The 16,722-nt window shown below is 50.8% G+C and overlaps 2 protein-coding genes across 2 annotated transcripts; one reads left to right on the top strand and one right to left on the bottom strand.

Moving 5' to 3' along the window:
- The first annotated feature begins 1,018 nt into the window (after positions 1-1,018).
- Positions 1,019-12,876, top strand: DNAAF2 (dynein axonemal assembly factor 2). Its single transcript, XM_065635487.1, has 3 exons — positions 1,019-2,860; positions 9,727-9,873; positions 11,631-12,876. The coding sequence occupies exons 1-3, from the start codon at positions 1,019-1,021 to the stop codon at positions 12,126-12,128; spliced, it is 2,487 nt and encodes an 828-aa protein (XP_065491559.1). The 3' UTR covers positions 12,129-12,876.
- A 1,176-nt stretch (positions 12,877-14,052) lies between these two features.
- On the bottom strand, positions 14,053-15,944 carry MGAT2 (alpha-1,6-mannosyl-glycoprotein 2-beta-N-acetylglucosaminyltransferase). Its single transcript, XM_065636317.1, has one exon. It carries the CDS (start codon positions 15,888-15,890, stop codon positions 14,550-14,552), a length of 1,341 nt encoding a protein of 446 aa, XP_065492389.1. The 5' UTR covers positions 15,891-15,944; the 3' UTR covers positions 14,053-14,549.
- Between the last annotated feature and the right edge of the window lie 778 nt (positions 15,945-16,722).

The raw sequence follows: 16,722 nt of genomic DNA, 5'->3' as shown, positions 1-16,722 counted from the left end.
CCAACCGTCGCACTCGTTTTAGATGGATTGATTTTATGATGTATTACAGACTGTTTATAATAAATGTCAAAGCCAAAAATGGTGTATTTTGTATACAGACTTTTACAGGAAAGATACTGTTGCTGGTTTAGATAACTAATATAGAGTCACAGTGAAGATTAATTGGCAAAGCATAATAAAAGAACACAACTGGAGGAACCAGATGTGTGTATATCGAACAGGAAATACTGTTTAAAAAAGGTTAAAGACAGGGAGAAGTTTGCCTTTCACCATGCTGATAGCTAGTTATCTATGGGAGATACTGGAAATGTGGGCTGGGGTTTTTGTTTTGGGCAGGAAAGGTTTAAAGGAGATTTGTGAGGTGTTATTTACTGAGAGCAGTGTAACTTATTTGTGGATAGTGTTACGAAATGAAATTAAGGAAAAATTTGCTCTAGTCACTCGCAGGCATCGAGACCAGGGGAGCACACTGGTGGTACCCAAAGCGCCCAGATCAGATGTAGGACAGGGGATTCCCATTTTGTTTGTGTGTTTTGTTTTCCACAGCCGCTTCGCGCTGTGCCAGCACCAACATGGCTGTGGCTCAGGGGTCAGGACGACAGCGGGTACGGGCTCTGCAGGGGCCATTGCCATAGCGGTGCGGGCGGATGCTGCGTACAAGAGGATCTAAACCCGAACCGCAGGAGCGTGCCAGCGCTGCAGAACGCGCTCCTGCCCCTCAGCCAGGAGGGGAAGGCAGTGCCAGCTCCCAGATGCGAGCTGGGGGGACAGCGGGGCCTTGCAGAGGGCTGAGGGGAGATGGTGCAGAACCACTCCCCTGGAAGACAGGAGAGAGGGCTCAGAGGCAGCGTGAAAGGAGGAGAAAGGCTCAGCGAGGGCAGAACGGCGGCCACACCAGTGAGGAAGACCACTGGGAGAGCTCCCGCCATATTTGCGTCTCCATAGCAACCGACCGGAGGGCCGCCGCCGCCATCTTGTTTGGCGTCTCCACAGCAACGCGAGCGGCGGGGCCGGAGCCATGGCGGGCCCGGGGCGGCTGGAGGAGCTGGAGCTCAGCGCCGAGGAGGCCGAGCGGCTCCAACGGGCCTTCCGCGACGAAAAGTTCCGTGCGCTGTTCGCCGAGTACGCCGCGGAGCTGGCCGACCCGGAGCAGCGGCGGCTGTACGAGGAGGAGGTGGCGGCGCTGGAGCGGGAGCGCGGTGTAGACGTTCGCTTCGTCCACCCCGCGCCGGGCTACGTGCTCCGCACCAGCCAAGCCGGCTCCCGCCGCTGCTTCATCAACATCTGCAGCAACCCGCACATCGCGGAGCCGCAGGCCCGCCCGGAGCCCGGCGGCCACCGCTGGGCCCTGCCCTACAGCCTGGCGCCGGGCCGCGAAGAGCTGGGCCGCGGCCGCCACCGCCGCCTGCTCTACGACGTGGTTTTCCACCCGGCCGCTCTCCGCCTGGCCGCCCGCAGCGCCCGGTTCCGCCGCCTGCTCAGCGACACGGCGCTGGAGGCCGTGGAGCGGCACTGCTCCGTGCAGCTGGACCGCGCCAACGCCGCCGTGCTCCGCCGCGCCAAGTACAAGGGCGTCCCGCAGGCGCCCGTCATCCGCACCCCGCTGCCCGGCGGCGCCCCCGCCCCGCCCGCCGCCCGCGACATCCCGCTGCCGCCCTTCCCCGGCCCGCCGCCTCCCGCCGCCCGCCACAACCCGCTGCCGCCGCCCGCCCCGCCCGCCGGCCCCACCACGCCGCGCTGGAGCATCCGCCACCGCTCGTACGTGGACCTGCAGGACTATCGCTGCTCCCGCGACTCGGCGCCCAGCCCGGTGCCGCGGGAGCTGGTGGTGACGGTGGAGCTGCCGCTGCTCCGCTCCGCAGCGCAGGCCGAGCTGGAGATCCGCGGCCGGGAGCTGCGGCTCGACTCGCAGCGTCCCGCCTACCGCCTGCGCCTCCGCCTCCCCTACGACGTGGACGAGAGCGGCGGGCGCGCCGCCTTCAACAAGGCCCAGCGGCAGCTGCAGGTCACGCTGCCCGTGCTGCAGCGGCCCGGCCCGCGGGAACCCACGGGCGGGGAGAGGCCGGAGGAGCCCGGGGCCGAGGGTCCCGCCGAGCCCGGGGCGGAAGGTCCGGCCGAGCCCGGGGCGGAGGGTCCCGCCGAGCCGGGTGCTGAGGATCCCGCCGAGCCCGGGGCCAAGGATCCCGCCGAGCCCGGGGCGGGGGGTCCGGCCGAGCCCGGGGCTGAGGGTCCCGCCGGGCCGGGTGCTGAGGATCCCGCTGAGCCCGGGGCCGAGGATCCCTCTGAGCCCGGGGTGGAAGGTCCCGGCGAACCCGGTGCCGAGGGTCCGGCCGAGCCCGGGGCCGAGGGTCCCGCCGAGCCCGGGGCGGCTCCTCCCCCGGTTCCCGCCGAGCCGCCCCCGGCCCGCTCCGGCGCCGCTTCCCCCGCTCCGAGCGCCACCCCCGAGCCGGCCATGCCCAGCGGGGCCGCCCCTCCGTGCCCCCCCGAGAGCCCGGCCACAGAGGGCAGCCCCGGCGAGGTGGCTCTTGGCCGGGGCTCCAGCAGCCCCGGGGCCGCCATGTGCCCTCCGTTCCAGTGCCGGCAGGACGAGGCGTCCCTCACCCTGCTCCTCCATGTGCCCGCCATCCAGCCCCAGAGCCTCAGCGGGGACGTGGGCACCAACCACTACAGCCTGCGATTCAGCACTGACACCGACACCTTCGCCCTGTTCCTACAGTTCCCTCCTGCCAACAGGCTGGCGTCCCCCGAGACCCGCGTGAGCGTGTCTGCCCACAACGTGGCCATCGTGCTGGCCAAGGCCCCCGGGAGCGCCGGGCCCTGGGAGAAGTTCTGCTTCGGCCTCGACGCCTCCGTTCTGCAGGTAAACGGCTTGGAAATGGCTCCCTGGCTTGTGCTGTTCGGATCCCCGTGTGAGTGGTGGCTCAGGGAGGTGTCAGGTTATCGGTCTGAGCTTGGAAGGAGTTGGTAGTGACGGAAACCGCTTCCCGAAGGGGAAGGTCAACGGCCTGATTAGCGCTGGTCTCGTACGAGCAGTGCAGGGGTCACATCACAGAGCTGACGTCTTCATCACAGAATCATTTCAGTTGGAAGAGACCCTCAGGGTCTTCGAGTCCAACCACAACCTGCCTCTAGCACTAAACTATGTCCCTAAGAACCTCATCTAAATGCCTTCTGAACACCTCCAGGGATGGTGACTTCACCACTGCCCTGGGCAGCCTGTTCCAATCCTGACAGCCCTTTCCGGGAAGGAATTTTTCCTGATATCCAATCTAAACCTCGCCTGGCACAACTTGAGGCCATTTCCTCATGTCCTATCACTTGCTACTTGGGAGAAGAGACCAACACCCTCCATGCTACAACCTCCTTTCAGGCAGTTGCAGAGAGTGAGGAGGTCTCCCCTCAGGGGATTGAAATGACTTTTGTCTCCCGACTTTTTGCATTTTTGTAAGGGAAATTCAGCTGATAAGTGAAAACAGAGCCTGTGCTATGTCCTTAGCAGCCTTTAGGACCATGTAAATTGCTCGTTCACATGAAGAAAGGAGATGTTTATAACACACACGTGTGTGCGGTGTGAGGAAATGCAGACGTGTGCGTGGCGTGTACCTGTGGCTGGATTTGAGGAACACCCGTTAGTTCAGCCAGCAAACAGCAACTGTGAATTGCTGCCCGTTGCCATTTTGCTGGGCTAGTTCTTCATCTTTGTACTGGTCTGAATATGATTCTAGTTTAGAGGTTTTATTATTTTATGGGCCTTTAGGCAGCGATGTTCCCTGGGGTGGCACATCTGAGAGCTGCCAGTGTCCCCACAAAGGGACACTCACCTTGTGGCACTCTTGCTGTCAAGAAATACACACATTTTGTGGAGAAGTACGTTCTTCTGTAAGCTCAGAGTTTCAAACAACTTATCATGAGCAGAGATTAAGCCTGCACAATTCTCGCGTAACCTTTCAGCCCCGTGATTTTGAGTTTGTCTTTTATTTTAGAATAAAACCCTTTACAGATTGGATGATGTACCATGGGAGTGCAAGTCCAGAAAACTGGCAGGCTCAAAGTATTTCCACTGGGAGGGCGGCTTGGAGTATCTTAGTTGCTCCATCCCCACAATTAGAAAACACTGCATGATTCTGAAAGATATTTATCCAATTAGTGTATGTGCAGCTGAATCATCACGGTTTATTTCCCATTGAGCAGGCCGCTTGCCTTTTTTATCAGAAACCCAAAACTAGCACAGTTTTGGGTAAGTATCAAAGATGATGAATTTATTGAGAACCGCCTACATCGAACTGTTTCCAGGGTATTTCCTTCGCTTTTACTGGATCGTGAGCCTGCGAGTTTCTGCAAACGGGACCACAAAATATTTGGCATTATTGTTAATCGGTGTGATCAAATACGGGTACCGATGTGACATCAAATAACCCGTCGTGCAAACTACTGCCTGTTTTCTGTATAGGTACAGAAGGCAGGACTAGAAACTACAGGCATTTATCCGCTTTTTCTGATAGTCTGAACAGAATATTAATCTCTTTCATCATGCGCTGTGGCGTGTGCGTGCATTTCCTTGTTGTTTTATGGCGTGCAGGCCTAAATGCAGATTTTAACCATAGAATCAGAGAATGTAGAATGGAAAACAACAGCTTTCTGTGACTCTGTGTGGGGATATGGCTGAAAATTCCGTTTGGGAACAGGAAATTCTGCTGCAGTGTCTTTCGTACTGTGATGGATGGACATTTCCACACACTTTGGTCTCAGAGTAATGACTGAAAGTGTTTGGTATGTGCCTTCATTATTATGATTGAGGGAACATCTTTTGATTGAAAGTCGCTAAAGGCCATCTAGTAGTGAGAGTTTGGTTAATATTACTGTTTTGTGAGTTAAAGAATCTTTGAATGTGCTGAATTTATTACATATTGCAAAATCTTTTGGGTGGAGTAGGAGGATGAGGAGCAGACTGGGCATTAGTCATAGGCCTCCCAGCCATTCATTCACGTAGCAGGCTGAAAAAGATTCATTTCTTCAGGGCTACGGTCCTTTTGGATACCGGGCCTGCAAATTGAAATAATAGGAAGTCATTTTTTCTGTTTGCCTTTTTTTTAATTTCCCAAAGGTGCCTGTGCCAGCGCTGATAGCTGCGTTCACTCAGAGTGAAGCGAGAAAAATTAATATTTAATTAGAACTGCTGTTGTATGCTGTCTTCTGTCCATTAACTATTTGCTCGTGGTGGCTTTTCTTCTACTTCTGTTGATTTCTTCCATTTCCCTGCTGTCCTCTCTGGTGTTTTCCCGCTTTGGATCTCGTTCTGTAAATCAGAGCTACGGTTCCTGCTCTGAGATCTGGAAGAAGTTCCATCTGAAGTGTTTTGGGAACGCACCCACCCTGTTTAATCACTTTGGGGAGCTGTGATGGTCCCGTTATCACACCGGCATCTTGTCTGCTTGGAAATTGGTCTGATACAGGTATTGGCAGAAGACTGCGTCGGGCTTGTCCTTGGGACACCATCCTTGAAACGGAATTTCAAGGGCTGATTTTCCTTTTGTCGAGTCAGATACATTTGAATCCCCATGCCGAGAGATGATCTATTTAGAGCTCAGTTTCCATAGATGCTGAGCAGCCTGAATTCCCACCCCAGCAAGTGCTTATTTTCAGCAAGTCTCTCCAGTGCGACTTTAACCGTGTCATCACAAGGATTCCTTTGTCTGAGAGCTCTTGATGTTGCTTTGATTTTACCGCTTTCCCATACAATAGCCGGCTCTTTGCTGACTCTCAGCCCTAACTACTTATCAGTGGCTGCAACCATCGCTTCTGTTTCTCTCTGAGTAGTTTTGCTCCTTGGCTAAACCGTAACGTGCACAGATTTATGCTGAGCAGAAACCCTATAAAAATAAAGATCCTGTAACTTCGGACTTTGTGGACTGGGGTCACATATTTCAGGGATTTTAAAATTATCTTTTGTCGCTGGCCTTGGCTCAGTCACTGCACCAGAGGCCACACAACGCTGACTTTTCTGCCTCGAAGGACCAGCTGTGAGCTGCTCTGTTACGCGGTTCATCCACTAACGCCTGTGACATTTCTTATTCCATTTGTTTAAATCCTGGGAGCTCAGGCCTGGGAAACTCCTGCATCAGAGAATTCCCCTTCGTTTGGAGACAACAGAGCCTGGGGAGTAAATGATGAAAAAAGAACGGCTGAGAGTGAAATAATCATCAATAAAATTTGTAAGCCTGCCAGGAAAGGTTTCCAAGAACAGCGTGTCCCAGAATGTCCTGGTTTGTGGCAGAGCTGGGAAATTACTGAAATCGTGGCTTTGTAAAGCAGCGTCTTGTAGTGTTTGATCTCCTGGGGTTAAATGCTCAGTTCTTAACAGAAATAAACCCCAGTTTCCTGGTGGGTGTATCTGAACTACTGAGACTTGGAGCCACAGTTATACTGGTGTGTGAAATGTTTGGTGGATAATGAATTCTGCCGGCTGTTTTGGGGTCATGCATGCTCATTTTCATGTGATTTAGAGGGAAGATTGGTTGAAGTAATAATTCCCTTTCATGTGGATCCACATCCTTCCTGCCCTTCTCAGCGGACTGGAGTGACGTTTTTCGCTCTCCTGGGGTTGTTGGGTTGCCCATCCCTTTTGTATTATAACAAAACCCCATGTTCTGTCATGGAGAATATTAAGATTTAACGACATAACCCCCCTCCAGAGCTCCAGAGAACAGCAGGGAGCAATGTTTGCTTTACTATGCATTGAGATGAGGTTCTTTTTATAACATTTACAGTATGAATAATATTATACTAAACATTCCTGGTTGGTTCATGGTTTGAGCTAAGCATGACTTGTGCTGTTTGTGAGGATCACTTAATACAGGTATTTTTAGTTGTCTTTACAACAGAGGGGCTGGCGGGCTTTGTAATTAATCCCCCCATTATCTCATTGAATATTTGTCGTGTATGTGCTGTCCGGTCCGTCTTGAGAAGGCAGATCCCGTGCTGGCTCTTTGGAGTTGTGCTACACGCTTTCTTTGAAAGCCAGGGTTATGATTTTCAACTTCCAAGCTACTATAAAGAGTTAATATCATAGTTAGGGGTCACTATGACAGAAACTAGGACCGTTGTGCTTAATCCTACAGCAGTTTATTTTTGGTCCCGTTAATTCTGCGCTCAGCATTTCAGGACTCTTGGCAAGTTTTTTGGGAGGTCAGAGGAGGACGGAGAACAGAACAAACTTATTGTCTGATTTTTTTTTTTGGAGTAATCTCTTTCCCAAACTACAGTAAGAAACATTATTAGTTTGCTTCTGCTATACAACAAACTGATTTCTGAATAGCCTTTAACCGGTAGATGCGTTGTGGGAATAATGTACTTTAAAAAAAAATGTCAGGAAACATTATTAACCTACTGATTAAACTCATGAAAGCTTCTTTTGAGCCATTTAATCTTTGCAGTCATGAAAACCTTATAAAAGCTTTCACTCCCAGTACAGGTGCAGTACAGGTAGCTCTGGATGGTAACTACGAGTTTGAGTAAAGTGATAGAGAACAAACTATTAACATTTGAGCGTTAAGGACAGCTGCGGGGACAGGAACCAAAGTCATTCCTGCTAACGTTTGTGTTAATTTGCTCTCAGTTTAGTCACAGGGAAAAACCACAGGGTACCAAACAGCAAACGACAGTATGTGCGGGGAAAAAACAAATTTACTTCTGAGTTGCTAAGAGAGTATCATAAATACCAGAAAACAGACTGTTTGAACTGAGGGATTATTTCACAGGGTCCCTGCAATCATCTGCAGATGCTTGTCCTTTGCTGCTCTTCCAAGCCAGAGCAAACAGGCTTTAAAAGAAATTCCTGAATCATGTTTTTGCCAAGGTCTGTGCTTTGATAACATCTGCAGCAACATAAATGCCTCGGTGTATGCTCACGGTGAATGCAAAGGCTGAGTTACAGCGGCTGGCTGAGCAGGCTAATGATAATCATTATATTGATAACGAACAGCGCCGCTTGTGCCGTGATTTATGGCAGCCCACTGGGTAGCGCGGTGCTAAAATTTTAAATGCTTGCTTGAAATGAAAAGTGTAGCGCTCTGGGAATGCGGCATTGGTGTGAAACCTGGTCCAGTTGGTTTGTAGTAATTAGTCAAAACGATGGGAACATCATGGCGAGCGGTTACTTTTTATCCTCCTGTAAAATATCCTCCTGTTGCTTCAGACAAAGCGATCTAAGGATGCGATTTGCAACGTTTAGAGCTAACGGAAAGCTTTTCATTACCTGTTGGCTTTTCAAGCATCTCCTCTCCCAATTCCTGTACCTGTGGTTTCTTTTTGTGGTTCTGCTGCTTATGAACACGAGCAGGGTCAGGGACCAACTTTGTTAAGAGCAAAAATGCACAGTAAGAGAATCCTTTCGCAAAAGGCTTCTGCTCTTTCTAGACAAAACCCCACAGGTTCAGCAGAAAAAGAATTGTTTTCCTCATTTTATATGGGGAAAAAGGAGGCAAAGAGACTTGTTCATAGTCTCACTAGTCCAGGAGAGAGTATTGGAGGAAGATTGCTGAGCCCCAAACCCCACAGTGGTTCTTTTCCCAAGCAGGTTTTGGAGATCCTGTAGCAGTTATTTTGGAGGAAAAACAGCAACACACACTGGCCTCTTTTTTTCTTCTGCTTTTTCTCTTTTTTTTTCTTCTTTTTTTTTTTTTTTTCTTCAATCACTTTTCATATTATGATTTCCAATTATTTAAACAGTGAAGAAATAGGACGCTCTTTTATTTTTCCCATACAGATTTTTCTTTTTTTGTTTTTAGGATGACGGTTAAATTTTGTGCCTCAGACACCATGCAGCATCTGGCCGTGCATAAGGCGACATCCCCAGGGGGTCAGAAATGTGCAGAGTTGCCTTTTTGCTTCTCAGTCCGCAAGATGTCAGTGATAACTGAATTTTACTTTTACTGGGATGGCAAGAGGGTAGAACTGGACCGAGAAATTCAGAAGTACGACTTAAAGTAGAAGGTTTGCAACTTTTCCCTGTTATGTCCAGTTAAGCAGTTCATTGTTAATCAGGAAAAGTAATTCATGAACATAATAGTCCTCTAGGTTAGGGCATTTTTATTGTGCCAACGTCTGTCCTTTCCCACAGCCTACAGCGGATGATTGAGGAAGAATATGAGGGCAGGGCAAGCTCTGTAATTCTTATGAAACAGCCCCTCCTGGACATATTTTAGGACCTTTAATTAGCTGTGACTGATTTGAATCTTTAAACCTGTAGCAACATGTTTCGCATTGTTTGTGAACTGCATATTAACAGCCTCAAAACACGTCCCAGGCTGTCGCCTTTAATCTGGACACCTCTCTGCTGCTTCCAGCTGGGGTTTATGCTTCTCAAAATGGATGTGACGTGGATATTGTCTTGTGTGTTTTGTAGCTTTTGCTTTACAAAGTCTGGTCCTGAAGGCTGAGGGTTCAAAGATCCTGCAGTGACAGCCCAAGGAGACACTGAACTGTTGGTGCAAATCATTCCTCAGGGGGTGTCAAAGTCTATACATGAGTCACATATCAAAAGAGAGAAAATCCATTTCTTTTATCTATGCGTGATGCAGGTCCGTACTTTAAATTGAAATCAGCTAAAATCAAGACGCGAGTGTGTTGCGAAACTTCTGTTGTGAATCAGTCCTGGCTTTGGAGTGAGTTTTGTGCTCCATGAAGTAAAGTACAAAAAGAACATAACCTGCTCTTTCTTTTCTCCAGGAAAGATTGTTTGTCAGTGAAGAAAACGTTGATGGATTTCTAGGCAGGGTTTTCTGCCCTTCCTCTTGCTCCCAATCAGCACTGGAAAGTCAGCCATTAATTGAAGTGCTCGATGTTGCTGAGGACAGAATGCAGATGAGGTTGCAGGTGAGGATCTCCCTGGCACTCGTATGTATTGCCAACTGATTAATGTACTCCAGCGAGATCGTATCAAACCTGACCGAAACACCTTTGTTCCTGTTTTGTCCCAATACAGCAGGGAAAGCGGTGGAGTAGGGGGTATTTGCAAGTCTAAATGTCAGTTTTTAGAAACATAAGTTCACGTTTGTGCCATTTAATGTGACTGGGGGATTGAAACCTCCTGTATTTCGTTGGGAAGATGGAGAACTGCGATACTATAGTTCAAGGTGGTGCTTCCTCCATGCAGGAATACAGCGTGGCATGGCATGGTATTAAAAGAAAAAAAAGACTAAATAACTACCTAGTATCCCTCATCCAGACCCCAAGTGCCTTCAGGTCAGAGCTGATGACCACGCGCTGCAAAATCATGGCAGACATCATCAGAACAAAACCGGAATAAAGGGAATGACCCATGACCCTCAAATACTCAGAAGTTTGGGTTCATGTACTGGAGCTCAGGGTTCAATCGCGCTGTCTTTTGCACAAACACTTTTCCAGGTGTTTGGTCCAGAGTGAACTGACCTGGAGGGATTTGGGGGATTTTGGCTGCTGGGAGCGGGAATCGGAGAGGGACCCAAGGCAGTCCGTGTCTGAGGGCTGGCACAGGTTACAGTGACCTCCCTTTGCAAAATCGGAGATGGACAGATGAAGAAAGCAAAATTCTAGTTTTGTAAAGATGATTTCTTGGTAGACATTGCATTAGAAATTCATTTAAAAGTGTTCTTAAAGGAAGATAATACACAGGAACAATGAGGTTACTTCTGTGGCCCTAAACTGAGACTGTACATACAGTAAATGTGTAGGTGGCTCCTTGGAAAGCAAGTTGAGGTGAAGCAGCGACTTCTGGAACTGTGCTGGAGCACCAAGGAGTTCACCCTAAAGACACCAGCTCCAGCATTGCTCGGCAGGCTAACTGTTGTAGCTAGTGTGGATTGTGTGTAAAAATTTAAAATTTGGTTGGTGGAGAGCAAATGTGGATGTTCTGGTACCTCACAAAGGGAGGCTGAGGTGTCTTAACTCACTTACACGTTCATGTGGGAGGATCTTCCAGTGCTGAGGAGGATTTACTGGTGTTTCTTTTGGTTCTGGCTGGAGGGAGCGGTGGTTTGGGGGTCAGAGGGGGCTGGGGGTGTGAGAGCGACTCAGTCTTTGGATCCATGAATCCAGCTGAGATGCCCCCCTGATCCTGACCATCCACTGCCAGGGACACACGAGTTACCAGCTGGTTTTCGCTAAAGCTAACGGTAAATTGGGAAACGGCTCTTTAGACAGCATCGGGTCTCACCGTTCATCCTCTCCGGAGTCAAACCGCAGCAACTCCTGCATTTAAACCCCTTAGGCCGAGTGAAAAATACAGCTCGCTCCCCAGTCACCCCTTTTGTACATGACAGGGTGGTAATTTCCGTAGCTGCGAGGTTAAAACACACTTATTGCAAGGAGAGTTCAGATCCCTCGGCCGATTTTGTTCCAGCAAACAGCCTGGGTGCGGCGACTCGCCGGCTCTTCCCGCTGTTAATCACAACGGAGGTCGTGGCCGTTTCCTATCGCAGAGGAAACCTCGGGAGCCAAAGGGGAGGGACAGGGTCAGGAAAACCTCAGCATGGCGCTGACTTGGCTTTCAGGGGGTGGGTGTTGGAGGAACAAGCACCTTGGCCTGTCTTCACAGCAGTTCTGCGTGTTCAGCCCGTTTCAGCTGTAAAACAAAGCGTTTCTTTTCTTGACAGCCGCAGGAAACAGTCTGCTCTCAACAGGATGGAAAACAAGAAAAACTCAGCAGCTCGGGAGGGGATCTCGCTGAAAAGACAAACGGTGACAACCCCCAAGCAAACGCAGAAACAAACTGTATGGCGGCTGCCGCGGACAAAGGAGAACGCGCTACAGAAACCAGCAGAACTTCCACATCTCCCACAACAGCTGAAACAATAGGAAAAGTAGGTTGTAGTTCACACCATTGTTTGCAGCCTGAACCTTCTGACGCCAGTTCAGCGGTTCCCCGAGAATGTGGGAGAAAGGAACCAGATTCAGAAGGTGCTGCCACAGGAGGCGAAGTGGCCACAGAATCAGAACAGGCGGGAGGGGACAGGGATGGGGACAACGCACGGGGGGACGGGGGGGTCCTGCGAGAGCTGAACCCGCGGGACGGCAGCGTGAGGATCCTCGGGGATCACACCACGCGCTGCCCGCTCGCCTTCCAGAACCCTCTGCTGTACGAATTGGACTAGTTGGAATTCTTTTAGGATTTCTTTGTGTTGTTTGATACTCACTGCGACTTCCACGCGCTGGTTTGTGACTTCAGGGCTAAGAGCAGAACACGGGTTCCTCTTGAAATTTTTGTTTACAGAGTCCTTACGTTGTTAATAATTTTTGAAGTTAATAGCTCAGAGTTTTCTAATTCTATGTATAGGCTGAAATAGTTTTACTTACAAGGAAGATGCTGTTGAAGGTGAATCTGAGTGCCTGGAAGAAAACACATCATTATTGTTTACATGAATTTCTTAGTCTCTTGCTACATGACAGGGAGTTCTTGTATTTATCCGTCTTTTAATGGCTCCCTGGGGAACTGCTGTTTAGTCCACCTAGAAATGAGCAGTATTCATCATTTTTCAAACCCTTCATTTTGTGATAACTGCAGGATTAGACTCACACTGATTTTTAGCAATCAAATGAAATTTCTAATTACATGGAGAAGTTCTAATTAGTCTCCTAGAAATAATCAGCATTTATACCATGTATTCCATACTCGTACATCGCCTCAGAACACGGCACCCAAACATACTCCAGTCTGTCAACCGAACAAATTCAATTGCACCATGAAAACATCCTCTCCTGTTACATGACTGCTACTAAGTATTTAGAATTTGTAAAATGGATTCACTTGATCCAGATTAAATTTACTTGTCAAAACCAGTTCCCTCCATGAGCTTGGACGTGCTGTTTGCTGGTTCATCTCTAAAGTGCGATAACCAGAAGAACGTATCTAATAATAAACAACTTTCAGTTCCCTTTCTGCTTCTGAAATGACTTCTGTTTTCTTTTGAGTCGAAAAAGAGAAATGAGCTTTAGAACAAAGTTAAACATGGCTTGTTTCACAGCTGCTCTGGAATCATGTTACTGCATTAAACGTGAGCACTTGCAGCAGGGGTACGCAGTGTAAGCCATAATTTTGGAAGTTCAGCTGCCAAAAGCATCTGCCCGACCCTCTGCGCCGGCCCAGGACCTGGGAGGAGCACGAGGGGTTTTTTGGGTGCAGTTGAACCCCCTGGGCTCTGCTGGGTTCCTCGTGGAGGTACCGAGGGGCTTCGTGAAACTCCGCAAATGGAGCAAGTGGCAAAGCTGGTACAGAACCGTGGCAGTTCAGGTACCCTGGGGAATAGACAGCATCTTATCGTGGCCAAAATAAATCTGCGTACGACTTGGAGTATTTCACAAAACTCAGCTCTCTCAAATTAACATTTAACCGATATATTCACAACCCATAAAGCAGGTGACAAATGGAAACCCTTGCAATGCACCCCTCCATTCTTAAGTGTTGTAGCTGGAGTCCTCAGAGCACCGACCCCATTTTCTCTAATTAAAAAAAATGCCTTTTTTTTTCCCCCCTCTCCAAATCTCAGCACAAACTCCACCTCTAAATATTGCACATCTGTTATCTGAGCGCACCGTTTTCTTTCTCTAACATACTTCTCTGTTCTACGAAAAGCTTCTTATGCGTTACCTCCTCCAGTTGTGCTTCAAAGTGATGTGCAACTGATGTGTCGTAGCGTTAGACTTAAAAGTTAACGATGTTTGATGCTAATGAACGGCTCCGCTCTCTTTGGTTTGTGGTTTCAGCTCCAGTTCAGCCCGTTCCCATTACACAGTGGTTTTTTTACACAGCTGATGAATTTGAAAGTGAAACTTTTTATTTGGATCCAAACAAAAGAGGTGCAGTGCATTTGTTACTCTATTCTGCCCTCAATTAGTATCATTAAAAATGTAATGAAGTTAAATGCACACTGAGAGGTGATGGCAGGTGTTCAGTCCTCTGGATTAAAGAAAAAATACCCAACCCCTCCCGTCCCCCCAGGGACTTTCTTTCCAGCAACACAAGCTGACATCATCTTTTCATGAGAATCAAGAACTTCTCTGGTATTACAAAACAACGGAATTTTATTTCGGCAGAACTAAAAAAATCTTATATATATCTACATTGTAGTAAAAACAATGATTCTTTTTTTTTCCTTCATATCAGTGCATCACAACCAAACCAAGGACACCGTTATCAGGCATGAGGGGATGCCGGGAGGTGCCGGAGCTCGGAGGGCTCGGTCCCCTCGCTCACTCCTCACCGCCCCGGTGGGGGAAAACCTCCCACCAGAAAAAATGCACTTAAATACCAGTTTTCTCCTCCTCCCAGCAAACGTGGCAGCGGTTGCATTTCGTGCAGGGGCTGCGACGCTGCTGCGAGCGCTCCAGCAGCAGCAAGGAACCCGTTTCCAGAACGTGGTTGCCGAACACGAAAGATTACTATTTCGGGACACCTTTTACGAGAATGTTTATTCATATTAAAGCAGAAACCAACTCATAAATGCTCTTTATACACGTGTGTGCCTGTAAAAGGCAGTACGGAACAACTCAAAAGGAAAAAGGCTGCAGAGTGATCCTCACTGAAGTCTGCGGTAACTTTTACAGAGTTCGTGGTCCCTAATATCTCCCCACCCTCCGTTTTTGACGTGAGGGGACAGGGGTGCCATGGAGTACCTCTTACTGACACTCATGGTTTCGGGAAACAGGTACTGTTGGTTGCTGTTCAAGAGAGAGTCGATTTTGGCACTCTGGGTGGCCGGCCTGCAGGTTTTCTTGTGGTGCATGCCGCAGTCCCCCGTGTGAAAAACCCTGGGGATTTCGGGAACCAGCACTTTCCAGAACTTTGGAAGACAAGAGACAGTCAAGTGCTGCAGAGTCCAGTCCCAGTTGTAGTCATCGTAGGTGCAGAAGGCGTCCGTGCACTCGATGAGCTTCTGGTAGGTGTCTCTGCCGAAGGCCATGCCCATGTTGTGCTCGGTGGACTTCCACGTCTTCATCTCCACCTTGTCGGCGCGGCCGGCGAAGCCGCCGCGGACGGGGCTGTAGGTGCCCAGGGACACGACCTGACACTCGGGGCAGTCCCGCTCGCGCAGGGCCCAGAGCTTCTTGAGGACGTGGTAGAAGTCGGGCGCCAGGTAGTGATCCTCCTCCAGGAACAAGACGGGCCCCGCGTGCTCCCGCAGCGCCCGCACCCGCTCCCACACGAAGTGCAGCTTCCACCACCAGTGGTGCTTGGTCTGGGAGAACCGCGCTTCGCGGTAGTGCCCGAACGAGTCGGGGAACTCGGCGTTGATGCAGCCCAGGCGCAGGGCGGCCGCTTTGCCCACGTCGCGGGGGCAGTCGCGGGGGTCGTGGCCCGGGAACTCGCGGGGGTAGAGCTGGATGCTGAACGGGAAGAAGATCTGCAGCACCGGGCAGAAATCCACGGCGGCCGCCAGCCGGTTCAGCTCCTCGCTCCACAGGTCGTGGCTCAGCACCAGCAGCACGTTCTCCACTCCCGCCGCCCGCCGCAGCGACTCCAGCAGCAGCCGCAGGTGCTCGGCCCGGTCGTGCACTTGCACCACCAGCACCGCGTCGGCGGCGGGGCCGGAGCGCCCCGGGAAGCGCCCCGCGTTCCGCACCGGCTGGTCGAAGTTGAGGCGGTAAACGAGCGAGCGGTAACTCAGCGTCCCGTTCTCGGTGAGAACCGGCAGCGCCGGCGATGCGGCCGAGGCGTTCGCGGCGGGGCGGCGCGGCGGCGCTTCGCTGACCCGCGGCGGCTCCCCGGTGCTACCGGGACCGCCCCGCTGCTGCTGCTGCTGCTGCTGCTGCTGCTGCTGCCGCCTCCGCCCGCCGCCGCTTCCCCACAACGCCAGCGCGCAAACCGCCAGCGCCAGCGCCAGCACCAACACCTTCCGCTTGTAGATCCGCAGCCGCATCCTTCCCGGCGGCGGCGGCCGCCGCTCCCGCCGCTCCCGCCGCCGCCGCCGCGACTGCGCCCACCGGCAGCGCGCGCCGCCGCCGCCGCCCCACGCGCACACGTCGCCGCACGCCATAGGGCGCCGATGGCACCGCCCCCGCCGCTCGATTGGCCGCCACGGCCGCCACTCAGCGCCGCTTCCGCCGGTGGGGGCCCAGCAGGCGCCGCCCGCCATTAGCGGGGCCGCCCCGGGCCGGCGGCGCTGGGGAGGAGCGGGGCCCAGCCCTCTGTTGGCAGGAACGGGGCGCGGTGGGCCCGGGGAACTCCGGGTTTGCCAGAGTGAGCCCCCGGGTCGTTCCACAAGAGCGAGAATAAGAGAAGAAAATAATTCTGCGGTTGGGAGAATCGCATGAGGTCGTTCTAGATTGGGAAGAACGAGGTGAGAAAATCGCTCTGGAACTGCGAGAAGATCATGAAATGATTTTAGCAGTGCAAGAATGAGAAAATAATTCAGGATTTGCAAGAAGAATGATTATAGAATTGCAAGAACGTGATAAGGGAATAATTCTGGGCTTGCGAAAAGAAAATAATTCCAGATTTTAAAGATCATTAAATCATTCTAGAATGGCAAGAACAAGAAATCCACTCCGGGATTGCAGGAATAAGATGAATTAATTCTAGAACCAGATCCGCAAGAGCAATAATATACAGAAGAAGAAAATTATTCTAGAATGGCAAGAATACAAGAAAACTGTAGAATTGCAAGAACACCACATTAAGGAAAAAAATCACTCTAGAATGGCAAGAATACAGGAAAATAATTCTAGAATAGCAAGAACAAGGTAATATAG

The sequence above is a fragment of the Caloenas nicobarica genome, chromosome 5 (genome assembly GCF_036013445.1).
Source record: "Caloenas nicobarica isolate bCalNic1 chromosome 5, bCalNic1.hap1, whole genome shotgun sequence".
In the NCBI taxonomy this organism is placed as follows: domain Eukaryota; kingdom Metazoa; phylum Chordata; class Aves; order Columbiformes; family Columbidae; genus Caloenas; species Caloenas nicobarica.
This window is presented reverse-complemented; position numbering and strand designations above follow the sequence as displayed.

Excerpts from the sequence above, each read along its gene's own strand:
- MGAT2 (XM_065636317.1), bottom strand. The coding sequence starts at position 15,890 with ATGCGGCTGCGGATCTACAAGCGGAAGGTGTTGGTGCTGGCGCTGGCG.
- DNAAF2 (XM_065635487.1), top strand. The coding sequence starts at position 1,019 with ATGGCGGGCCCGGGGCGGCTGGAGGAGCTGGAGCTCAGCGCCGAGGAG. Across the intron at positions 2,861-9,726 it reads TCGACGCCTCCGTTCTGCAG|GAAAGATTGTTTGTCAGTGA; the intron begins GTAAACGGCTTG and ends TCTTTTCTCCAG. Across the intron at positions 9,874-11,630 it reads GAATGCAGATGAGGTTGCAG|CCGCAGGAAACAGTCTGCTC; the intron begins GTGAGGATCTCC and ends TTTTCTTGACAG.